Source organism: Marmota flaviventris, chromosome 16 (assembly GCF_047511675.1).
Source record: "Marmota flaviventris isolate mMarFla1 chromosome 16, mMarFla1.hap1, whole genome shotgun sequence".
Classification (NCBI taxonomy): Eukaryota; Metazoa; Chordata; class Mammalia; order Rodentia; family Sciuridae; genus Marmota; species Marmota flaviventris.
This window is the reverse complement of record NC_092513.1, coordinates 46,977,563-47,003,867: the sequence shown is the minus strand read 5'-3', so window position 1 is coordinate 47,003,867 and position 26,305 is coordinate 46,977,563. Positions and strand designations below refer to the sequence as shown.

At 42.9% G+C, this 26,305-nt stretch overlaps 1 protein-coding gene across 1 annotated transcript in view; it reads left to right on the top strand.

Annotated features, from left to right (window-relative positions):
* Lama3 (laminin subunit alpha 3) overlaps positions 1-26,305 on the top strand; it is a 247,818-nt gene that overhangs the window by 77,370 nt on the left and 144,143 nt on the right. The window contains exons 9-12 of the mRNA XM_071602850.1: positions 187-277; positions 2,696-2,827; positions 4,129-4,191; positions 13,463-13,597. Of these exons, the coding sequence (XP_071458951.1) occupies positions 187-277; positions 2,696-2,827; positions 4,129-4,191; positions 13,463-13,597 (421 nt within the window). The remainder of the gene's footprint in view (positions 1-186; positions 278-2,695; positions 2,828-4,128; positions 4,192-13,462; positions 13,598-26,305) is intronic.

Sequence of the window (26,305 nt, the reverse complement as noted above, 5' to 3'; positions counted from 1 at the left end):
AAGATTAAATCAAAGTGCTTTGGCAAATCTCAGAGACCCAAGATCAAGATCAATGCTTATGTTTTTAGTGACTTTGAAATTTCAATTGAATATGACAGAATTATTTCTCTTGATAAATAGCACAAAATCAAGAGTACTGGGCTTTTCTAGTATCTTTTCTTCTAAGTTTCTTTGGTTTTTTTCTAGCACAACACGGCTGGGGTGAACTGTGAAAAGTGTGCCAAGGGTTATTACCGCCCTTATGGGGTTCCAGTCGATGCCCCCCATGGCTGCATCCGTAAGTTTTATTTCAACTCTGTGTATCTTGGCCTGTGTAGACTGCTGCAAGGAAGTGGTCAGACTCGGTTCTGATGGGTTGACAATCTTCCTTCCCTCTCTCTTCATTTTATTGCTTCTACTCCTTTCCGGCAGTTACATAATCACTTCAAGCCCTGGAACTGATAGTATATTTTGTAAGATTAAGTAAAATGGTATTAAAAGTACTTAGGAAAATATTTAACATCTAGCCTGTCACCCTAGGCCTGCAATAAATGTTAGTGTCTCCATTTTATTTTCTTTTTTTGTACCAAGGATTGAACCCAGAATTGCTTAACCACTGAGCAAAATCCCCAGCCCCTTATATCTTTTATTTTGAGATAGGATCTTGCTAAGTTGTTTAGGGCCTAGCTAAGTTGCTGAGACTGGTCTTGAACTTGCGATTCTCCTGACTCAGCCTCCCAAGCTGCTGGGATTACAGGGATGCACCACTGTACCCAGCAGTCCCTCCATTTTTGACATATTTCTATGATCTCCAGGAATTTCAACTTTTGTCAGAAATTAACATCAAAACAACATAGCAGTGATGTCATAAGAATTTAATAAATAGTCATAGTATTTAAAATTTCTGCGACTCATGTGGCACTTGCTGTACACAAGGCACCGCCTAAATACTGTGCAGAGGTCTTATTTAATTATTATAACAAACTTAGGACATTGTGTCATTATTCTCATTTTTAGATATGAGGAAACCAAGCGATCTGGGTAGTTGAATATTTTCGTCTGGGTGACCCAGCCACTGACTGATAGATCCAGCATGTGGTTCATTTCTGTCTGGCACAACTATGCCACGACACTTTTATTATACAGAAGAATGATGCTAGTTTTTCCTTGTGGAATTATTGGTTTTAGGTCAGATTATGGACTTTGCCCTGTAGGCACAACCTATAGCCTATTTGACACTGTTCTTTTACATTGTCTAGTTGTCACAGTGGAGAACCCAATTCCAGTCCTGAAGTTGGTCTCTGTGCCTACCCACACTACCAAATAAATTCAGTATATCATGAGCACTTGAGGACATTAAAGTCCAAAGAAAAGTCTTTGTTTCTCTCTAGGGCTTTCTTATGTGGGGACAAGTACATGGAGTACTGCATACATGGCATACGTTAAGGGTATCTGAGTGGCAGGCCACTCCCCTCGTGCTAGGCTCAAGAGCAGTAGGCCACTTACCCCATAGGCACAGCCCTGGTCATGAGGCCATGTGTTACAGTGCCTGCACTTGCTCCATGGCCCACTCCTCGATTGGTCGCTGCAAGGACGGTTAGCAGAAATTGCATTGGTGGCTGCCTGTAATCTGCTTAGCTACTGCCTGAGTATATATACGTGGTAACTGCGTAATAAAATCAGACCTGCTTCCTGCTTGGTCTCCCGAGGTCTTAATTAGCAACTCTGCAGCCACACTCTCCTCTACACTGTGCCATGGACCTTCTCGTTGGATGAGAGAGAGCCCACACATTCTTAGTTGTAAAACAAAAGTATTTATGCTTTCCTTCCTTCTTCCCTGTGTCCTGAAAAGCATGTCCATCTTTTGTCTTATGACCACAAAGAACAGGCATCACAAAGGAAAACAGGACATTGTGAATGTAATTGCATTAGGAACCTCACTCTTAAAAACCACTATCCTAGATTTTTTCAAAGTCATCATTGAAGTGGTATTAGAAGCTTACTATAAAGGACTTACAGGACACATCTGTCATAAACAAATCAGGAAAAGGACATCAGGACATGGACTCAGATGAGCTATGACAGTATTTTTTTCCGGGTCCAGTGTAACAACCTGCTGGATAAAGGGAAGCCCCAAGCAGTGGATTGTATCAAACTTCTTATTCTCCCTTTGAAATGCAAGCCTACTAATCATCTTTGTTAGCAAACCCTGCCTTCAGCATGCCATATCACTCCATCTAACACTAGAGATTATTATGGGCATCATCTTGTGGCCACACACTATCTATCCATGTCTAGGCACCTACACTTGTGTGCACGTCACAACTGGGTACTGATGGCCACTTGGTGGATATTCATGGTTTGCTTACTGTGCCCAACAGACCTGCCAGAACCCACAGAACAGCCCACCCAGCCAGTCCCCCTGATTGTGGTCTGTGCAGGCTTTGCCCCTTGCTCAGTGACCTGGGCAATGCTCAGTGGAATAACTGACTTCTTGAGAGCTTCTCAGTCTAGGTGCTCATGACAGCTGTTCTCAGATGGCCCATGAGGTTCAGTCAATGATAACCACCAAAGAGGTCTGAAGTAGGAAATAGATTGTGCCCTTTCAAGGGTAACTCTAGACCACATGTGAAACATTGCTGGGAGCTATCGAGACATACTTGAGATATGAAGTGCAGTGAAGGACTGATCCTCTGGAAACTGTTATTTCTCTTAGCTTGCAGCTGTAACCCTGAGCATGCAGATGACTGTGAGCAGGGCTCAGGCCACTGTCATTGCAAACCAAATTTCCATGGAGACTACTGTGAGAAGTGTGCCGCTGGTTACTATAACTTCCCATTTTGCTTGAGTGAGTACGGGAGAGGCCAGCCTTTCTGGCCCATTGCTGGCCTTTGTGCAGTAACACCTGTGGGTAGGTGGGATGGGGCGGGGAGAGGGACAGAAATGGAGCCAGGTAGATTGTATTTATGTGAAAGTGTTCCCCAAGGTTTGGAACATAAGCTTTATAATTCTAGTCCTATTTAACTCTAAGATATTACAATATACCAACAGACACAGCCATTTCAGTAGGTCAAATATTGGGAACTTCAACTTAGTAGTAATCCCTGTATATGACTTTTCTTGTTAAATCTAGAAGGTATGTCCTGAGCTTCCAGATGTTTGTTTGCATATAGTATGTGTCATATTTTGGGATCCAGGGAGTTGTAGTTCCTCTTTACTGCTATAGGACAGGCCATTTATTAGGACACCTACCTCCACCCTGCAGCTTCTTTATGAGAAAAGACATCAGAAATTCTGTAGACCATGAAGAAGAGGAGTATGAAATGGGCTATGCAAACTGTGACAGAGTATCCGTTCTGTTTGTTTGCAACAGTATAAAATCTGCATTTTTCAGTTTGAACAAAGAAACACTATCTCAAGAAGAGCCCCCACCCCCACACCATTGGTTGTAACTCCATCCCTGTGACCCCTGTGGATCTGACACAGGAAAAGTTTACTGAAGCATGGGGTAGGACACATAAAGGAAGTGACTCTAGGTTTCAGTTAACACCTGCTGTCCCAGGACACTTATTAAAATAGCACCCACTTTCACTGTGGAGGTTATCCTAGTTTGGATGATAAAATATATTTAAAAGAAGCAAAGTCTTAAGTCTAAATACAATGGTCCCACATCAGGAGCTCATCAATTTACAATCTGATTATTGAATAGAAGCAGGGCAGAAATTTCCCTGGTCTTTAATGGAAAGAAAAAAGGGAGAAGGAGAAATCTGATTCACTTTTATAGTCTAAACAAAATTCCAGGGGGAGAAATTTGAAAGAAAACATTAAAAAAAAAAAGCTAGTCTCAATATTACATTAAAATAACCACTGAAAAAAAAAGAAAAGAAAAGCCACACTTGTCCCTGTTTAGTCTGAGACTGAGCTATTATGAGCACAAAACATCTATCTCTGTTCTTTAATCTACAAATCAGAATGTCTGATTAGGGAAGTTTCAGTCACCAGGCACATGTAAACTAGAGCAGTATCGCCTTTCTTCAAATTCATTTCTATGTGTTACTTTCACTAAGTGAGACAGGGCTTCTTCCTACTTAGCACAACTTAATGTTTTACTTTACTATCCCCTTAATCATTCTTTATGTATTTTTATAGGAATCCCTGCTTCTCCTGTTTCTACTCCAAGTCTAGAAGATCCAGAAGCTGGAAATATAGAAGGCAAGTAACCTCTCCTTTGATTTAACATCAATAAAAATGGTATGCTTTATTGTCTTTTCCATCTTCCTCTGCACTCCACCAAGCCCAAGTTCAGGTAAGGGACCTTGTCCTAATCAACCTGCTCCCTACCTACCACTCTCTACTGCATCCTGTCTTTGGCTGTGGCATTGCCTGATTAAGGAAACTGAACAGGGCTTGAATTAGATATTACTATCTTGCTCAAAATGCTGCTGTGGCAGCCAGTTGTCTATACTTGTTTGTGTTCTCCAAAAGCAGATCCTGACAAGGGAATTGAGTGTAAGTCGTTTATTTTGGGAGATGATCCCAGGAAATACTAGGAAGGGTGTAGGTCAGGGAGTGGAGGGAGCCATTGTAAAGGTGCATTAGCCAGCAAGGGTAGTGGTGGCACCTGGAGTGGCATCCCTCTAAACAACTCCAGGAGACAAAGTGCCACCTCCTCAGGTCAATCCCTGTGAAGCAGTCTGCAGCCAGTAGGGGCCTGCCTTGGGCACTTAGAGAAGGCCTGCAAGAAGGCTGGGGAGCCTCTACAGCTAGGAAAAAGCCCCTAGTCTGAGAGTAGCAGGAATGTACAGTAGAGAGATGAGGACCCAGAAATTGTGGTGCTATATCTACCTGATTACTTGTTCTGCAAGTATTTTGAGATGCCCAACATTGTGCAAAGCATCAATTTGGCTGCTGGGGATTTAACAGTAAAAAGGAAAAAAAATTCCAGTTTTCCTGGAGTGAATACACACACACACACACACACACACACACACACACACGGGATTGGAATCAAGGGTGCTGTTTTTTCTTGTTTTTAGTACTGGCAATTGAACCCAGCGGCACTTCACCACTGAGCCACACCCCCATCCATTTTTTGTATTTTATTAGAGACAGGATCTTGCTGAGTTGCTTAGGGCCATGCTAAGGCTGACTTTGAACTCATGATATTCCTGCCTCAGCCTCCCAAGTCACTGGGATTACAGGCATGTGTCACTGTGCCCGGCAAGGATGCTATGTTTTTTTTTTTTTTTTGAAACAGGGTCTCACTGAGTTGCCTATGGCCTTACTAAGTTGCTGAGGCTGGCCTTAAACTTGTGATCCTCCTACCTCAACTTTCTGAGTCATTGGGATTATAGGCATGTACCACAGTGCCATATATATATATATATATATATATATATATATATATATATATATATATATACATACATACATTAGTGTGTGTGTCACTACAAAACAAAATATCTAATATATTTGACTGTCATATTCAGAGTTGTGTCCTACACAAGGGTGCTGCTTTTAATGGGGAGCCATTTGCACCATAGATATAAACTAATTCATAATGAGCAGATTGCAGGCCTCTAGGCTTGGTTCTGCAGCTGTGGCTATTTCCTGCACTAATCCTTAGTGGCACACAGGGGCCCACCTCATTCAGGACATGCCTGAACCAATATAGGGGCACACTACACACAGCCCACCTCTGTGCCCCATCTGAGTCATACTCAGCTCACCCCCTGAGTTTGCCTCTCCACCCAGGGCACCTTTAGAGGCCTGGTGTTGCTCATCTCATCACGGACAAGGTGGAGTGAGGTGTGTGGATGCATGAGGACCCTCCTCCTGCCATGTCCAGGGTGTAGTGGCAGAGAAGGGGCCTCTGGAGAGCTCTCCTTGGCAGAGGAGTTTGAGCTCTGAAATCTTATAGTAACTCAAGGTCTGGGTGCAGGCGATGAACACTGTGGGCAAAATAAGGCAGAGGGAGAGGTTAGGGAGTGTGAGGTTTGCAAGTTGAAATGGACAGGTATAGAAAGGAGCAACTGTAAAGTCCCTGGGGTAGGAGTGTCCAGTGAATAACCACAAATTAGATGTGTGACAGTGGAGTGAGGGAGGGAATCCCTGGGGGCCAGGTCTGAGGCCCTTGTCAACACTGTGAAGACTTCACTCTTTCCTCAGAAGGAATTGGGAGGCATGGAGAGTTGTGCACAAAGTGACATTAGATATATGGGTCTTGATGACTACTGTGTTGAAAACAAATTATAGATAGAGAAGAGAAGCAGGGAGACACAATGGAGGCCACTGCTACTGTCCATGAAGAGAAGATGATGGTGGCTCAGCCCTGGTGGTGTCAGTGGAGCAGAGGAGAAATGGACAGATGGAGGATGTGATCCCCAGGGAGAACCCAGAGGTTTTGTTGGGGATTGTTGACCTGGGAGTAGAGCATGAAGGAAAGAGAGGACTCTGATTGTTAAGGAATCAATAAATGGGCAAAAGAGAGCTAAGTAGACATTTCTCAAAAGAAGAAATTCAAAATGTCCAACAGATAAATGAAAAAAAAAAGTTTGACATCCCTAGCAATCGGGGAAATGGAAATCAAAATTGCACTGAGATTTAACCTCCCCCCAGTGAGATTGGCCATCATCAAGAATATAAATAATACCAGATGTTGGTGAGGATGTGGGGAAAAGGAACATTTATACATCACTGATGGGACTGCAAATTAGTATAACCACTATGGAAAGCAGTGTGGAGATTCCTCGAAAGACTAAAAATGGAACCACCATCTGGACCCAGTGATCCCACTTCTTGGTATTTACCCCAAAGAACTAAAATCAACACACTATAGTGATACATGCATTCCAGTGTTTACAGCAGTGCAATTCACATTAGCCAAGTTAGGGAACCAGACTAGGTGCCCGTTAACAGATGAATGAATAAAGAAAATGTGGTATGGATACACACAATGAAGTTCTACTCAGGCATAGGAACGAAATTATGTCATTTCCCAGTAAATGGATGAAACTGGAGAATATCATGTTAAGTGAAATAAGCCAGACTCAGGATGTAAAAGTTCAATTTTTTCTCTCATATGAAAAAACTAGACGTGTGTGGGGGGAGGGAATTAAAAGAAGGGGAGGGTGTCATGAAAATAGAAGGAGGAACTGCAGAGAAGAGGAAGGGGATTGATGGAGAGGGAGGAGAGGAAGGTAAGGGGAGGTACTTGGGAATGAAATGAAGCATGTATGACTCTATCACAATGAATTCCACTTTATGTATAATTATAACACACCAATAAAAACACAAATTGAAGGGAAATCAGTAAAATTAGGAAAGGGACCAGGTAGAAGGAGGCAAAGAGAAAAGGGGGAAACACTGGGAAATGGAATAGAACAAATTATGTAATGCGCAAGTTTCAACATGTCACAATGAACCCCACTATTACATATAATTATAGTGTCCTAAAAAATAATTAAAAAGTAAAAGGAAGAAGTTGCCCTTTATTGAGATGGAAAAACTGAAAAAAGAGAAGGCGGATTGCATGGACTAAGGGAGGGACAGACAGGTGTGTCTGTAGAAACTCTCCTGTGTTGTTCCTCTCTCAGAAATAAGGTCAAGGGCGAGGAGTAAGGATGAGACTGAGGACTTGGGGTGGAGGAGGGAGAAGGTGTGAGAGTCATCCTGGAGTGAGGGGACATAAATGGGCTTGGGAAATGTCATAGGGTTGTTGGGTGGCACTCGAGTGAGGATTCACATGAGCTCTGTTATAATGTGAGTCTGGGCCAAATGTAGTGGTGGATGTTCATAATTTTAGTAACTCGAGAGGCTGAGGAAGGAGGATTGCAAGTTTGAGGTCAGCCTCAGCAACTTAAAGAAATTTTCAGCAACTTAAATCCTTAACAATTTGGCAAGACCTCATCTTTAAATTTAAAAATAAAATAAGATAAAAAGAGGCTGGGAATGTAGCTCAGTGGTAGAGCACCTGTGGGTTAAATTCCCAGTAGGAAAAAAATATTGAGTCCCCTTTACTTTCCTCCTCTTATTCCTTAGTTCTTACCCTACCCATAACCGACTCCTCTGATCATACCATGGGGCTATGTGTTATTGACGGGGTGCTGCCTTACGCTGTCCATATGCCTTCATGAGGCACCTGCTGAGCACTTCGGACAGCAGCTATGCTTGACTTGGTTTGTAATTCCTGGCAGTACAGACAGACTTGGGTATCCTGCCCACGGTGGGAATCAGCACACGTTTCCTTCAGTGTTTTTAAATTGACTAGAATGGAATTTAGTGTTTGAGCCTTGATTACAACACACACCCCTGGTTTTCTTCCACAAGAATGTTGTAGGTGTCCTTTTTATAGTCTATTTACAGTACTCCCACTGTTATTCAGTTTCTTCCTTTTCCCAAGTAGACTGGCGGAGACTTCAGGAAAAGAAATTTCAGTGAACTTGAAGGGAAATTTGGATGTTTATTTAAAAATAATAGGGGAGCCTTGGAATACAGCCTGGAGGAAGAGAAGCTTCAGTTAGTGCAATCAGGTCCTGTGGGAATTTGAACACTCATATCCACTTCAGCGTCGTCTTCTATTAATACATTAAGAAAACATGCATTTGTGGACCTAACTTCTGGCAATGAATATCAGAGGCACAAATTTGTAAACTGCCAGGAGATGCATAGCACTGGGTAATACTGGGCACCCCCTCCACTCCTGAGAATTTTAATTCTTTAAGGCCCATTGAAGATTTTATGTCCTGGAACATCATGGCTTTTAAGCAGGATCTGTTTTAGAATGCTTTGCTTTTCAAAATATAAATTCCTGTCTGTCACCTGAGATCTTAATCTAAATTTCCAGGAGTGAAGCCCAGGCTTGTATTTTGAGCACAGTTTCCAGATGATTCGGATGCCTGCTTCTTTTTAATAACTGCTGCTCTACTTAGCAGAAATTCCCATTTTAGTGGTCAGCAAGCTTCAGCATGAAAGGTCAGATAGTAAAGATTTTTGGCTTTGTGGGCCTTATAGATTCTGTCTCGAGGTCCCCAGCTGCTCAACCACAGGCAACAGGCAAATGAATGAGCTTGGCTGTGTGCCAATAAAACTTTATTTACTAAAACAAGGACAGATTTGGCCCTTGGGCCAAAATATACAGATCCCAGGATTACATCAGAATCTCTGGGTGTGGAATTCCATACCCAGGCAGTGGTATTTTATCAGGAAATTCTAATGAGCAATCAAGATTGAGACTACTGTTCTAGTAACTTGGTCCTCCACACCCATGGATTCTGTGTCTGCAGATTAACCAACTGCAGATTGAAAATATTTTTAAAGTGTCTGTACCAAACAATGTACAAATTGTTTTCTTATCATTATTCCTTAAGTGGTACAGTATAGCAAATATTTATACAGCATTTACATTGCATTAGATATTTAAAATAATCTAGAGAGGATTTGAAATACATGGAAGGATGTGATAGGTTATTTTAAACACTACAGATACTTGTCATTGTGTATAAGGGACTAGCACATCTTCAGATACTGGTATCCTCAGATGGTGTGTTATGGTTTGGATGTAAGGCATTCTCCAAAAGCTCACGTGTGAGACAATGCAAGGTTTGGAGGAGAAATGATTGAGTTATAGCCTTAGCCTAATCAGTGAATTAATCCCTGATGGGATTAAGTGAGTGTAACTGGAGGCAGGTGGGGTGTGGCTGGAGGAAGTGGTTCGTTGTGGGGACATGACTATGGGGTATATATTTTGTATCTGGAGAGTGGAGTTTTTCTGTCTCTGCTTCCTGATCATTATATGTGAGCTGCTTCCCTCTGCCACACTCTTCCACCGTGATGTTCAGCCTCTCCTAGAGCCCCTGGGGAGCGGAGCTGGCTGTTTATTGATTGAGACCTCTTAAACCGTAAACCTAAATAAACCTTTCCTCCTTTACAGTTAGTCTGGTAAGATCCTTTAGTCACAGCAGCTTCCTAAAACATGGTGGATCTAATCCCAGCCATGGGTAGCTGAAACAAATGAGGAGGTCAGTTTTGCAGATAGGAATGTGTTCAGATAGCTCACTATATTTCATGACTTTGTATATTATTAGAATTTTCCAGAACAAATGATCAGTTTTTTCCCTCTCAGAGTTAATCTTAGGAAGTCAACCTATAGTATCTTCAAGGGTTCCTTTTGGAATTAACAAAAAGAATGGGTGCCCAAAGCATACTCTCTAGAGGGACCCTAACCTATGGGTTTGTGTACACTCTTCTCTTCCAAGTCCAAAGAGCAGTGGTAAGCACAGCCAGTGGTGGTGATAGAATGACCAGGTGCTCCTTTGTCAAGGAAATTGAGGCAAATGGGGCTGATCATATGAACAATGGGTTCGGCCTAAAGACACGGCTGCCCAGTTTGATTATTGAATGAAGTTTCTTCATAAAGATCTTAAAAAGGTTTGGATTCCCCCAATCACTTTGTAAGGATGAGCTGTTGCCATCACCAAAGTTCTTATGTCAGAGTGGTTGGGGTTAAGGGGTGTGCTAAACAAGGGAAACCCCAAAGAGCTTGGGGCGATGATCTCTGGGGCCTGTTCTCCTGGCTATGCCTTCCCCAGGCTGGGCATCTCTCTGCCCAACAGAGAGGGGATGTCACTCTTGGCTTGGAGACCTGCCAGATAAGGCTTAAGAGATGGATAAACTAATCTTGAGAGCTCAGTTTGGAAGCTTTTCCACTAAAATGGAATTTTACGGAGGAGAATTGCAGAATTAACTATTTAGTGTAGTCTTCATTTATTACACTTTGATAAAGGCCTGCTCTGTACTAGGCCCAACCAGGTGGCTCCCTGCTATGCAGTCCCTGCTCCTCGGTAGCTCCCAGGGGGAGACATGGACAGGTAGACAGAAGAGCAGGAGCTAAGAACAGTACTGGGAAGAACAGGAAGCTGTGGGCATGCAGGAGAGGTAGCTGGGCAGCCATACGGTGGAAGGAATGGAGGGAGAGAAGGGAGCAAGCTTCTCCAGAGCAGGAGAAGAATTCTGAGCTGTTTCTTGGAGCACAAAAAGCCATTAGCCAGGCAGAGAGGCAGGGAAGAGAAGGCACAGGGATAGGAGAGGGGATGGCAGGCTGAATTGTGGGAAGCAGGGGCAAGTTCAAGGGGAAGGACATCTATGGGATTAGGAAACGACCTGGGTGAGCTGCCAGGCTCAGATATGCGGGCTTGCGAGGCACAGCTGTGCCATGTCTAAGGGATGCCATCTCTTCTGAAGATGTTGCAGATTTGCATATTTATAATGATGGTTTCATTGTGGTGACAGGAAGACATTCTTTTTCTAATGTGCATGAAGATGCTACATGGGCTGCCTGGAAGATTTGGAAGGAGCTACTGTGTCACACATGTGAAGAACTTTGGATTGGGTCTTGAGGCATTGGGTCGCCTCAGAGGGTCTTAAAACTGGGAAGTGATTTGGAAGGTTTCATGGGTTTGAAAGGTCACTCTTGACACACCACGAAGAATGAATTAAAAGGCTGAGATAGGAGGCAGTCGGCCTCCTTAGGAGGATCTCAAAATAACCCAGGCAAACAAGGTTGAGGTCCTGAACTCTGGCAGGAGAGGAAAATTCAAGGGACTCTCCTGAGATGGGGTCCCTGAGACTTAGTGATGAGATATGTGAAGTTCTTTGTGATTCGGTTATAAATCAAGATTCTTGGAACCTCAGCGCCAAGGTCAAGTCCAGATTTCTCACAGAATCCCTAAGCTTGGTTTAACACCAGACTGATTCATGGTAAAATGTCCCCATTCCTTGTGGCATTCTCAGCTGACAGGGATAGGTGTTGTGACCTTGCATGGTTGCTGTGAGGGACAGCTCATGCCAGCCTGGGTCCAAGGCTTCTCTTGTTATGAATGTGTCCTGGTCATTTCTATAAGACAATGACCTTCTCTTCCTCTTTGTTTTGTTATTAATCTTTTATCTGAAAGGTTAAAAGTTTAGGGCAAAGGAAAAGAGGAGGGATTTAGCTAACTTTTTACCTTATCTATTATTTTAACCTTTATAGAAAATCTTTCGAAAACACGTCAAACTCCCTCCCTTGATAAATAGGCTGAACACAAATATTTGAGCCTCTCCTGATCCTACTCAGGAGTGCATGTTGCACACTTAAATGCTAATGTCATTGATAGGAATCTGACTGTTGTCAATATGAGATTGGCTTAAATACATATAACAATCTAGGATGTATCCTGAAAGTTGCTTTTAAAATTATCTATTTGTGACAGGCACAGTGGCACACGCCTGTAATTCCAGGGACTCTGGAGGCTGAGTCAGGAGGATTGCAAATTGGAGGTCATTTGGGTAATTTAGCAAGACCCTGTCTCAGAATAAAAAATTAAAAGGGCTGGGCATGGTGGTGCATGCCTGTAATCTCAGCAGCTCAAGAGGCTGGGGAGGAGGATTGCCAAGTTCAAGGCCAGTCTTGGCAATTTATCGAGGCTCTAAACAACTTGATAAGACTCAAGTCTCAAAAAATAAAAAGGGCTGGGGATGCTGCTCAGTGGTAGAGCGTCCCTGGGTTAAATCCCAGGTACTGAAAGAAAAGCCCTTTTCTTTTCTTTCTTTCTTTTTTTTGGTACTGGAGATTTAAGTTGCTGAGGCTGGCCTTATAATCCTCCGGTCCCAGCCTCTCCAAGTGGGATTACATGTGTGATAGTCATGCCTGGGAACAGGCCTGTTTTTGAGAAATATTTATTTATTGAGACATACTATGCAACGGGACTAGGGTCCATAGCACCAGGCTGGGTCTCTCCCATGGCAGTGTCAGGATGCCCAGAAGGTGAGAATGGAAACTCCAAGGTATGTGGTGACCTATGATCAGAAATCACAGGATAGAACTTTTGCCTCATTCTTTTGGCCAAAGAAAGCCACAAGTCAATCAGTGATTTCCAAAGCCAAAGTGTTATAAAAGGCGAACATAAAAAAAATGGTGGGGGGGGGGAGGCTGATTATATATACAGACAGCTCAGGGAGACCTTCTGAGGAGTTGACATACGAACTGACACTTGAGAGGTGACAAAGAGCCATTGTGTCAAGAGGAAGGGAAGGGGCATGCCAGGCAGAGGGAGTAGCCTGAGCAAAGGTCCTGAAGCAGGAAAGTGCTTGAATGGGACACTGAAGAAATGTGGCTGCTACAAAGGCCTTGTGTCTGGAGCACTAAGTCAGATAGTCTGTGGGAAGCCTCCGAAGCCACATCTGGCACAGAATAGGAATTGGAAGGTGGAAGGTATATGCATGTTTAATCCCAGATTGCCATTATATGAGAATCTATTAAATTGGTATCTCTGACTTTTCCTGAATATTTATTTCCCTTTAAGATGTTGTCTTCTGGATTAAGAATGTTTATAAGCCATAGATTATTCATAACCTGTGTTTCCACAACAGAAGTCTGGAGGAAGGGAGAAATTAGCCAAGGAAGGGAGGTGGGTGGCCCCCTCTGAACATCTCTTGTCCTTTGCAGGGTGTGACTGTAACTTGGAAGGTGTTCTCCCTGAAATATGCGATGACCTCGGAAGGTGTCTGTGCCGTCCAGGGGTCGAGGGCCCCCGGTGTGACACCTGCCGCTCTGGTTCCTACTCGTTCCCTATTTGCCAAGGTAAGTGGGCAGAACCCAGTGTATTCCTCAGTCCTCCAAACAAAATTCCCTCCTGAGAAAAGTCGGAGTTTCTTTCTGGCAGAGTTGCGTGACCTGCACTTTAATAACTGAGCCCCTGGCTGACCTAGGAATGCTCCCTGGGCTTGTCCTGCTGGGACCTTGTCACCTCCCCGCTCTTGTCTTTCCAATGCTACTCTTGCTCCTCGCTCTGTGGCTAAGTGCTATGGATTCAGGTTCTGGTTCTGGGGAGGAAGTGGTGTCTGAACAGGGTCTGGGAACCTGTCAGGTAGGTGGGAGAAGGAAATGGGGCATTCCAGGGAGAAGGCCTAGAATACACAGACTGCAGGCATGGCAGACCGTAAACCCCTTCCCCACGCATTTTGTACCTTTGTGGATCCTCCCTAGTAAGAGTCACTGGGGGCGGGGTGGAAGGAGGAGGTGTCTGGCCTGGCCATTAGAGCATAACAGGTGTGCAGCAAATGTGTGGATGAACCAAGGAAAGGATGAATTTGCCCATTTCTCTCCTGCCTCCTCCTCTCCATCTGCCACTTGCTTCCCCTGATGGCCAGTGTTGAAGGGAAGGATAGAGAAAGAAGAGAAGAGCATCAGTCAGGGCTCAGGGTGCCGCAGTCCGGCTGCAGCAAACTAACCGGGGGGTGACGAGCAACTTGTGTAGATTGATACAGCAGGAGTAGGAGCTATTTATTGTAGGACAACAGAGGTATTTATACATTTTGCACAGCTTATCTTTTTTTTTTTTTCTTTTAAGATATTTATTTGATTATCCTGGGTTCCTTTTACTTTCATATGAATTTGAGAGGGAATTTGTTAATTTCAGACAAAAAAATAAAATACCACCAATCCTGCTGGGACTTCTATAGGGATTCCATTGAGCCTGCAGAGCAGCTTACCATCTTAACAATATTAAATCATTTACCCATGAACATAGGCTGTCTTTCTTTTTTTTTTTTTTAATTTTTTATTGTTGGCTGTTCAAAACATTACATAGTTCTTGATATATCATATTTCACAATTTGATTCAAGTGGGTTATGAGCTCCCATTTTTACCCCATATACAGATTGCAGAATCACATCAGTTACACATCCATTGATTTACATATTGCCATACTAGTGTCTGTTGTATTCTGCTGCCTTTCCTATCCTCTACTATCCCCCCTCCCCTCCCCTCCCCTCCCCTCTTCTCTCTCTGCCCCCTCTACTGACATTCGTTTGTCCCCCTTGTATTATTTTTCCCCTTCCCCTCACTTCCTCTTGTATGTACTTTTGTATAACTCTGAGGGTCTCCTTCCATTTCCATGCATTTTCCCTTCTCTCTCCCTTTCCCTCCCACCTCTCATCCCTGTTTAATGTTAATCTTCTTCTCATGCTCTTCGACCCTACTCTGTTCTTAGTTACTCTCCTTATATCAAAGAAGACATTTGGCATTTGTTTTTTAGGGATTGGCTAGCTTCACTTAGCATAATCTGCTCTAATGCCATCCATTTCCCTGTAAATTCTATGATTTTGTCATTTTTTAATGCAGAGTAATACTCCATTGTGTATAAATGCCACATTTTTTTTATCCATTCATCCATTGAAGGGCATCTAGGTTGGTTCCACAGTCTAGCTATTGTGAATTGTGCTGCTATGAACATCGATGTAGCAGTGTCCCTGTAGCATGCTCTTTTTAGGTCTTTAGGGAATAGACCGAGAAGGGGAATAGCTGGGTCAAATGGTGGCTCCATTCCCAGCTTTCCAAGAAATCTCCATACTGCTTTCCAAATTGGCTGCACCAATTTGCAGTCCCACCAGCAATGTACAAGTGTACCCTTTTCCCCACATCCTCGCCAGCACTTGTTGTTGTTTGACTTCATAATGGCTGCCAATCTAACTGGAGTGAGATGGTATCTTAGGGTGGTTTTGATTTGCATTTCTCTGACTGCTAGAGATGGTGAGCATTTTTTCATGTACTTGTTGATTGATTGTATGTCCTCCTCTGAGAAGTGTCTGTTCAGGTCCTTGGCCCATTTGTTGATTGGGTTGTTTGTTCTCTTATTGTCTAATTTTTTGAGTTCTTTGTATACTCTGGATATTAGGGCTCTATCTGAAGTGTGAGGAGTAAAGATTTGTTCCCAGGATGTAGGCTCTCTATTTACCTCTCTTATTGTATCTTTTGCTGAGAAAAAACTTTTTAGTTTGAGTAAGTCCCATTTGTTGATTCTAGTTATTAACTTTTGTGCTATGGGTGTCCTATTGAGGAATTTGGAGCCCGACCCCACCGAATGTAGATCGTAGCCAACTTTTTCTTCTATCAGACGGCGTGTCTCTGATTTGATATCAAGCTCCTTGATCCATTTTGAATTAACTTTTGATTGCACAGCTTATCTTAATTAGCATAAACTAGATACATCAGTCAACCAATAAGGAATCTCCACACTTAATGGCTCGATGGCGTTACTTCACAAACCACTCCCTCTGGCATTTTGCCAGGCACCATACAGACTTGTTTACGAACTCTAACATTCCCCTGGCAAAATGCCAGGTGTTATTTTGACTTGTTTACAGACTCTAACATTAGGGCAGGAGAATGACATTGTGGCATTTGCCAGTAAATGGATGGAACTTGAGACCATCATGCTAAGTGAAATAAGCCAATTCCAAAAAACCAAAGGCCGAATGTTCCCTCTGATATACTCCAGGTATTATGAACTGAAAGGGACTTCCTGTAGGTAAGAGGTCACTAAACTGAGTCACTGAGACTGGAGTAGTCAGCTGTAGGCTGGACTCCTTGGGAGATCTCAGGGAAATGGTCAGGACTGTTGAGGCACCATACAAAGGTCAGGAAGCTACCAGAATCCTGGGCAAAGGCCTTGACCCCAGAGGGGAGGTGGATACCAACAGGGCCAGCCCTGCTGCTCACCCTGAATAGAAAATCAAACAGAGAAAGCGGCCATGAAGCGGGAAGGAGCCTTTATTCTCAGGGTAGCACTGGGAAGGCAGATCTCAGGGCTGACTTTGGGGTGTCAGCAATAGCTTTGTGGGTAATAGGGAAGAGCGGAGGGGGTGTGCAGAGGTGGCCATCTTGGTGAGGTCATGATCTGGTTGATCATTATCCTGGAACTGGTCATGCGGCATCTTATTGGAAATAAGGAAGGTGCCTGGAGTCAGGGGGAAGTTTTGGTTTTTGTCACTAGATGTTTATTTACTGGGTTCATGATCCTGGAATTTAAGATAAGCCAAAGGAAAGAATAACTCAGAAAAGAACAAGTCAGAGGGAGCCAGACAACATGGAGTTAGTTATGTTTATGATCAGGCCCTGCTTTGGGAAGGGCTGCTGCTGCCTCCACAGCCATCTCTCTCTCTCTCAAATATTTTTTGAGTTGTAGATGGATACAATACCTTTATTTTATTTATTTATTGCTTTTGTGGTGCTGAGGATCGAACCCAGGGCCTCACATGTGCTAGGCAAGCGCTCTACCACTGAGCCACAACCCCAGCCCGCCCACCCCAGATCTTTTTATTTGTTCTTTTTAGATATACACGACAGTAGAGAGTATTTTGACACATTCTACATACACGGAATATAACTTTCCATTCTTGTGGTTGTACATGATGTGGAGTTACACTGTATTCATATATGAACATAGGAAAGTGATGTCCGATTCATTCTACTGTCTTTCCCAATCCCATTCTCCCTCCCTTCCCTTCATTCCCCTTTGTCTAATCCAGTGGATTTCTATTCTTCCTTCCTTTCCCCTTTATTGTGTGTTAGCATCCGTGTATCAGAGAGAACATTTGGCCTTTGGATTTTTGGGATTGTCTTATTTCACTTAGCATAAGAATCTCCAGTTCCATACATTTACTGGCAAATGCCATAATGTCATTTATCTTTAAGGCTGAGTAATATTCCATTGTGTATATATACTACATTTTCTTGAAGCGCACCTAGGTTGGTTCCACAGTTTAGCTCTTATGAGTTGAGCTGTTATGAACATCAATATGTAGCTGCATCACTGTAGTATGCTGATTTTAAGTCCTTTGGGTATAAACTGTGGAGTGGGATAACTGGGTCAAGAAGTGGTTGCATTCCAAGGAATCTCCATACTATTTTCTAAGGAATCTCCATACTATTTTCCAAAGTGATTACATCAATTTGCAGTCCTACCAGCAATTTCTTGGTACTCAGGAAATCAGAGACAGGGTATAGCAACAGAAATGTTCACAAGCAGCAGGAAGGCGGCCTCCTTCTTACTTCCCATTTTTTAATTTATTAAAACATTTTTTTTTGCAGTGTGGCAAGCATGTATACTACACAAACACTCTTTCACTGAGCTCTACCCAGTCCTTATGCAAATATTTCTAATTTTCAAAATTCAATTAGCATTCAGAGCCCAACCCCAGGAAAAATCTGTGGAGTGCTGCTTTTAGCTTTCCAGCCTCTGAACACAGGAGAAGGGTAGAATAGGTAACAGGCTCTCTCATTGGCTAGATCAGCCACACTGTGGATGAATGGGGGACAGAGCAGGAAAAGCCCTCCCCTAAGCAGCAGGACCAAGTTGTGATGAGCAAGGGTCACACTAGCCATCAACTTGGGCAAGTTATCTGACACCTCTGTTCCTCAGTTCCTAATACTAGTGCCCACCTCATAACAATGTTGTGAGGGTCACATATGTACTGACTTGCAAAGCTCTCAGAATCTAGGAAGTCCTCATGCATATGTTGTTATTATTCTTTTACCAGCTGCTGCTCCCATTGCCCCACTACATCCTTTTCACAGTACTGATCCCAGATCCCAGTTCATCTCTCTCTTGCTTCTGTCTGAATGCCATACTCTAGACCCTTCCTTCCTCTCCTGGTCCCCTGGGATGCCCATTTCATGGGCCTCTCTCCTTTGCCCTCATTTCTCTGGAGCCACAGGAGATCTCAGCCATCCTTACCCAGATGTTGGGTCACCCGGAAGGTGGGGAGATGGTAAGGGAAGGAAGAGGGTATCTTTTCTCTCTCTGTCTTGACACTGCACAGAACTGCAGTGTTGGAAACTAGAATTCCCAGGGCATCTCCTGTGGAAACATCAGCCTGGGTCATGCTCACGTTAGAATTGTTTGAATTATGCTACAGGGGGACGCTGTACCAAACTGGCTCTGGGTTCTGAATTAGTAATTGTCCTTGTACGTATTATTTCTGTGGAAAGATATCCCAAGTAATGAAGTTGGGGACGGCTTGCATTGCAAGCACTGAGAGTCCCATGGACAAAATGAAGACCTAACAAGAAGGAAGTGGGGAAGCCTTCCCTTTCAGATGTCCACTGCAGGCCAACCTTAAAGGGATTTATGTTTGGAGCAGGCAAGATTATGAGTAGTGAAGACCAGCTTTATTTGATGAAAGCAGAGGGGAGGGGGAGGGGTGGAGGAGGCAGCTCATTTCTTTTTCCTCTATCAAATATTAACAATGAGTCTTTCACAGGTAAGATGCTTTCTATTTTTTCTTTCCAATTATATCCTAAATGTAAACTCTTTGGGGACAAGGAGCAGATAAGAATATCTCATGTTAGCTTTGTACATAATCTGCTGCATTCATATTATTCTTATTTAGCTGCCATCTTTTTAGCAAAAGCAAAGTTCTGTGAATATTTCCTCAGGAGTTTTTATTTTTCCTCCTCTGTGCTAGCCACTGTTCCAGACTCATCTGGTAGAAAGAATTACAAATATTCCAACTAAGTCATTCATACGGGCAAGGCAGTTAGACTGTTTTGTCATGTGTATGGATACAAAGGGAAACGATAATACAACATTTTAAGAATGCTTTTTTCCATGTTTCTTCACCACCAAAACTAATTAATTATAAGGCAGGTAGAAAATACTAGGGTAGATTCAAGATAAAGCAGAAGCGAGGTGGGATTTCCAGAATGAAACTCAGTGGGTACTTTCTTCAGCAAAACAAAAAGTTAACTGGTAAAGGTGTTTTTTAGAAATCATTTTAAGTCTCCATAAGTCGTCCTAAGAGCATATGGCAAATGAAGAAAAATATTGAAAACTGAATATTAGAACAGCAAGAACCTGTGCCATTTGAGCCATGGCCCACTCCATTACTCACCTGCCCCACCCCAACTCCATTCTGGAGAAGCTCCAGGGCATATGTGGCCCAGAAGATGGGGACTATCTTTCCCCAGTCTTCATTTGGGGCTGTGGTTTCATTCTGGGAGGCCCGGGCTGCTGATGTTGCTTATCCCTGTGCAGAAGTTGTATTCCAGGTAGGCTCAGCAGAGAGAGCCAGGTCTCTTTCTCCCCTACCAACCTCCATCCCCTTGGAGGCTCTGGAGGCTGAGAATACTGAGGTGCCAATCACTCCCATCCCAGCTGGCTCAGAGAGTGAAGGTTCCATGCTGGGAAGGTCAAGCTGAGAAATCAGTTACACCACCAGGAGCTGCCACCTCTTCCGGTGCCCACTTGTAGAAGAGAGATGTCATTCCTCCCACCTCCAACTCTGAGGGACAGTGGTTCTACCCAGAAACAAAGATAGGTTGGAAGGACAAAGAGCTCTGCAGATTTGACTGAGGGAATTGATTATTTTAAACATGGTCGAGAACTTCATACCCAAGGGTGTTATAGAAAATAATGAAGATCTTGGTGTATAGCAATTAAGAGGAGGTTGGTAGCTCTGATGCAAGTGAAACAGCAGAGCAGCCAGAAGGGTAATAAAGATAATCAGAGAGAGCTACAGCCAAGAAAAGCCTTCCTGATTTCAGAAGATTTTGGAGGTTGGGAAGGCTCTATACTCGTGCTAGGCTACCACACAATCAGAAAGACGGGGGCAGATTCAAAAACATTCCCAAACTACACACAAACCCATCAACCCAGGTTAGAGTTCCCTGGCATCAGGGGCTTAAGCCCATCCTCTGACCAAACACTGAGCCAAGAGCTACTTTGTCAAAGTGGCAACTCCTAAGGAGTTAGGCTTAAAAATAATTCAGCCATCCCTGGCCATCTATAAGACTATATGCATGCCCAAAACAATGCCATCCCAGCAGTGATCAAGAGGGGAATATGGGGCAGGAAGCAACCTCTCTGAATGCCAAGCTATAACACACAGTCAAACTGTGTGTTAAACTGACCAAGGGAGTTTAAGCACAATCTTCAATCAGTAAATGGCTTCAATCAGTAGACAGGCCAGAAAATAAAAACAAGAGCAAAACAATCTGACTAGGAACATTAATGGCTGAACTTTGCAGGAGAAATAGGACATGGCAGAATTAGATCATCCATGTCACTTAACAAATAAACAGTCAAGCAGCAAATGATAATAGCAATAATCCTGGTGGAGATAGTAAATCAGTATCTGGATTTGCTACAATTTTTTAGAAAATGTATGTTCAAAGAAACAGGGAAGTAGGGCCCATAGATAGAGAAAGCAGGCAATAGAAACTGCTCTTGGATTAGGTCAGATGATGGACTTAATGGACAGACGTCAAAGCAGCTAGTACAAATCTGTGTAAAGAACTAAAGGGAATGATTCTTAATGAATTAGAGGAAGGCATGAGGACAATGTATCAACAAAGAGAAAATATCAATAAAGAGTAAAAGTTATTTAAAAGAACCAAATGGAAATTCTGGAGTTGAAAAGTATAATAACTGAAATGAAAAATTCACTAAAGGGACAGTATATTTGAGCTGGTGGAAGAAAGAACTTACAACCTTAATGATAGATTGGTAGCCAGGCGTGGTGCCACATGCCTATAATCCCAGTGGTGCAGTAGGCTAAGCCAGGAGGATCGCAAGTTCAAAGTCAGCCTTAGCAATTTAGCAAGGCTCTAAGTAACCCAGCAAGACCCTGTATCTAAATAAAATATAAAAAGGCTTGGGCTGTGGCTCAGTGGTTAAAGTGCCCCTGGGTCCAATCGCCAGTACCAAAAATAAAAGAAAGAAAGATAGGTTGATAGAGGTTAGATGATCTGAAAAACAGAAAAAAAAGTGAAGATAATTAATAGAATTACAGGACACCACTAAGTGCACTAACATACCTACAATGGGAGTACCATGAGGAATGGAAACAGAGAGAAGATAGAAAAATAGCCAAATAAATAATGGCTGGAAACTCCTCCGATTTAATGAAAAACAATTTCTATACCTCAGAAGCTCAATGAATTGCAAACAGGATAAATACAAAGGGATCCACACCCAGACAAAAATAAGAACCAAGCAGTAAGATACTTAACTCCTATTGACTCTGTAAAATAAAAAGGCATCCCCACAAAGATGAGTCACATGGCCTTGAAATTTAGTGCTCTGATTGGCCAAGTCTTCTTACATCCATGGAGGTAGGAATGGGGGCAAGTGGGAGAACATATTCCCTATGGCAAAATCAGGATGCCACAGCTAGGTAGGCCGGCAAAACTGTGTCCAGTTCTCAGCTCTCTACAAAGACTTAGTCCTTACAGATCCTATGAGAGATTAGGAAACCCTCTGAGATTTAATTGTAGCATTTTGCTTTTTAAGAAGCTGACACCTTACATGGAAAGCTTTTCAATGATTTGTTAAAAATAGGAATTTATCTTTCGGTAGAGTTCATTTGGACCTCTGCTTTTATTATGGTTTGGATGTGAGGTGTCCCCCAAAACTCATATGTGAGACAATGCAAGAGGGTTCAAAGGGGGAAATGATTGGGTTATGAGGGCTTTAAACTAATCAGCAAATTAATCCCTGATGGGATTAACTTAGTGGTAACTGGAGGCAGGTGGGGTGTAGCTAGAAGAGGTAGGCACTGGGAACATGGCTTTGGGGGTACATATTTGTATCTGGTGAGTATAATCTCTCTCTCTGCTTCCTGATCATCATGTGAGCTGCTTCCCTCCACCACATTCTTCCACCATGATGTTCAGCCTCATCTCGAGCCCCAAGGAATGGAGCCAGCTATCTATGGACTGAGACCTCTGAAACTGTGAGCCCCTGAATAAACTTTTCCCCCTCTACAATGGTGCTGGTTGGGTCTTTTAGTCACAGCAGTGAAAAAGGTGACTGAAACAACTTCCAAAGGTCTCCCAGAGCCTTCTGACCTCACTGGAAGGTTCAAAGTGGTAAGGCTCGCCCACTTGAGAAGAAGGCTGGAGGACCACCAGGAAGCACTGTCTGTCCCTGTCATGAATGTCTGTGGTCAGCCTCTGCTGGATCCTGTTTGTGGTTCCAAAAATTATGGCTCCAGGGGAGGGAAAGAGGGACAAGTAACTCATGTGCTATGCTCAATTACCTTCTCCCCCATTTTGTTTTACAGTTCCTCACTTCCATTTAGAAGGAGTAGATGAGGGAGGAGGAAAGCATTGTTTTGGTTTTGTCATTCAAGCTAGAGCAGGGGAAGCAGTTGGCCTGGTGTCCTTCCACTGTGGAGGATGAACACATACTAATGCATGCCCTGCTTCAGAGAAGACTGCCAGTGCTAAAGAGCCATTTTCTGAGCCGAATAGGAAATGATGTACCATTGCCTTATTCTTAGGTTGGTGTCCAGGTGTACCCTACAGTTTGTAGCTTCAGGTTTGAACCATTCTGATAAGAATTTGGGGTAACCCAAATTCTGCCTGTGCTAGTCTTCCTTCTCTTGTGCTTGTTTTTCTTTTTTTCTGCTAGCTTTTGTGATTTTTTTTCCCAAAAGAGAGAGTGGATAGCTCAATCAGTGAATTTCAGAATAAAGTCAATGTGGTTCAGAATGCTACATCAGATAGCTCAGTATATTCTAGTCCAAAATTGTTCTTATGGGTTTCAGCTTTATTGCTTTAAATTTTTTCAAAACCTTCTTTAAAGGGATTCTAAAACGCTTCTAAGCTGTTCTTGCCAACTGCAGACCTGGATTTATGGTTTGCCTTAAATTAATTGACTCCAGACTTTTTTAAGTACAATGTCATATTCTTCCCTTAGAAAACTCTTATATGTTGCCAGTGAGAAGTCCAGCCTCCTTCCCCCTGGTTGGCATAGTCTCACAAGTCAGGCAAACCAGCCAAGGGACAAGGACAAAGGTACCTAGCCGATGGCAAAGGGTGCTGGGGGAGGTTTCTGGCCTGAGATACCCCTGGGAGAGCCTCCCACCATCTCCGGAGGGAAAATACCTTGTGGTTGGTTGGGGGAGTAGTCTGAAGCCAAATTTTGTACAATTTTGTCTTGAACTGGCCCTTCCCTTTGAAATTCTGTTTTTATCTAAGAGAATATTGAGATGGTTGGTTGGAAAGGCTTAGGATTTGCTCTAGATTTAATTTCTCCAGTTCTCAGATCCAAAGAAGAGGGATTGTAATATTTATTGTGGGACTAATTTCTGGTTTTGTGGCTTTGACTAATAAGGTGCTAACCTGCTTTCTTAGCAGAAGGAAAAACTCCAAAAATCTTAGGCAATAAAATCATCCCTTGAACAATAAGGAGCTCTGTGCAACTTTTAATTTACATGTTTTCTAGGTAGTGTTGTCTCACTCTTTGAGTTTATTACTCAAGGTGAACAGGATGACATTACTCATATAATACCCATTTCACAGCAACATGGCGAGATTCAATGCGATAACACACATCAAGAACAGATTCAGGTCAGAGCCTGTAGAAGGATCTTAGTGGTTGCTCATGCTCTCCTTGAACAAATGTCTCCTGGCATGCAGTATGGACCAGGACTGTGCTTGGTGCTGGGAGACATTGGGGAGCATAGCAGACAAGAGTTCTGTCCCTTTGAACTTTTGTTGTTATATATAGGTAGAATATCCCTAATCCAAAAATCCAAAATTCAAAATACTCCAAAATAGAAATTTTCATGAGTGCCAGCATGGTGCCACAAGTAGAAAACGTCACACCTGGCCTCATGTGACATGTCACAGTCTAAACACAGGTGTATTAAAAGTATTGTATAAAGTTACCGTGAGGCTTTGCATATCAGGTGTATATGAAACAGAAATGACTTTTATGTTTAGACTTGGGTCCTGTTTCTAATATATCGCATTATGTATGTGCAAATATTCCAACATCTGAAACCCAAAATACTTCTTGACCCAAGTATTTCAGATAAGGTAAGGGAAATTCACCCTGCATTATTGTTGTTGTTGTTGTTATTATTATTATTATTTACACTCCTTGGGAGAGAAAATGTCTAGAGAAAATGTCATGACACCATGATCAACTAGCTAGCACCCTCCATCTCTATGGGTCAGAGGATGGTGATTTGCTGTTTTGACTTGTTGTCCATTAGTTATGTCCATCTTACTTTTGGTGGTTAGGTGCTACCATTTGGCCCTGCTACTCCAGGGTCCCCACTGTATTTAAGTTTTCCAATTCAATAGTAACTGCTTCTACACCCTTAGTACCTATTTCACACATATTCTTCATATGTGTGGTTTTTTGGGGGGTGCGGGAGGGGTGTACCAGGGATTAAACTCAGGGGCACTCAACCACTGAACCATACCCCCAGCCCTAGTTTGTATTTTTACTTAGAGACAGGGTCTCAGTGAGTTGCTTAGCACCTTGCCATTGCTGAAGCTGGCTTCAAACTTGTGATCCTCTTGCCTCAGCCTCCAGAGCTGCTGGGATTATTGGCATGTGCCACCGTGCCCGGCCATATGTCTGTTTAAACTTGAAAAATCACAAATCATTTTGGAGTGTGGCACAATTCATCATGGGTCACACTTTGTACCTCCCGTGCAGCACTTGCTGGGACTTGAATCTTGTTATCAGTCTAGAAGGAAAGAGAGGTGGCAGGGCAGGTCCAGAGGAAAGCCCTCAGTGTCTTGCAAGTCAACGATCTAAAGAAAACTATACTTTTTATAGGGAAAGCAGATCCACTCAGATGCCAATGGAATGACTGCTTCTACTGGCAAACAAGACTTGTGGAATTTAGGGGTTCGGGGTCCTCTCTTCTTCATGATCTTCCCATATGTCTTCAAACCAATTTTTCAGAATCCCATTCCTTCTCAATTATGCCCGTTTTTAATGGCACATATTCTGCAACATTGGCAATTTGATTGGCCTTGTGATTCAGCCACTCACAAGATGAAAACTCTGGGTTTGGTTTTCAGCAGTCTCAGCCCTGAGGCTATAAGAGATAAGAAAGGGCTTCTTCTGGGAAAGACATAGAAAATTTCGAGTCATTTATACTCTGCCCTATCTAAACACTCCAATTCTAGAACTCCTTCCCTTTTCTTTCTGAACTTCGTTCAGTAAAATTAGGAACAACTAGCCTACTTCATTATACTCATTAGTTTGACAAAAATGTTCTAAGTAAGCAAATACATAGTCACTCAGAAACTTGCCTCCTATAAACTTTGATAAGGAGTATGCAATAATGATATTTGTATGTATCTCTATTGCCACATCAAGTCATGGACTTCTAGTCCTCTTGCTACTGCTAAAAATAAAGCCATCAGTGCCTCTAAATCTAATCATATTGGAAAACTAATTCTAGAAACCCCCAAACCAACTCAGAGAACTCATTCTTAAGATTCTGTTCCTCTAGAAACATTCTTCTTAATGCCAAAAATCTGTTTTCTAAAGAGACAGAACCAATTGGGGTATGTGTGTGGGGTGGAGAGTTGATCGATTTCAAGACCTGGCTCACACAACTGTGGGGCTTCTTAAGTTCAAAATCTGCAGGGGAGGCGCACAGGGAAGAGTTCATTTTGCAACTCAAGTCTGAAGGCTGTATGTAGGCAGAATTCCTTTTTGAGGTTCATCAATCTTTTTTTTCTTAAGGCCTTCA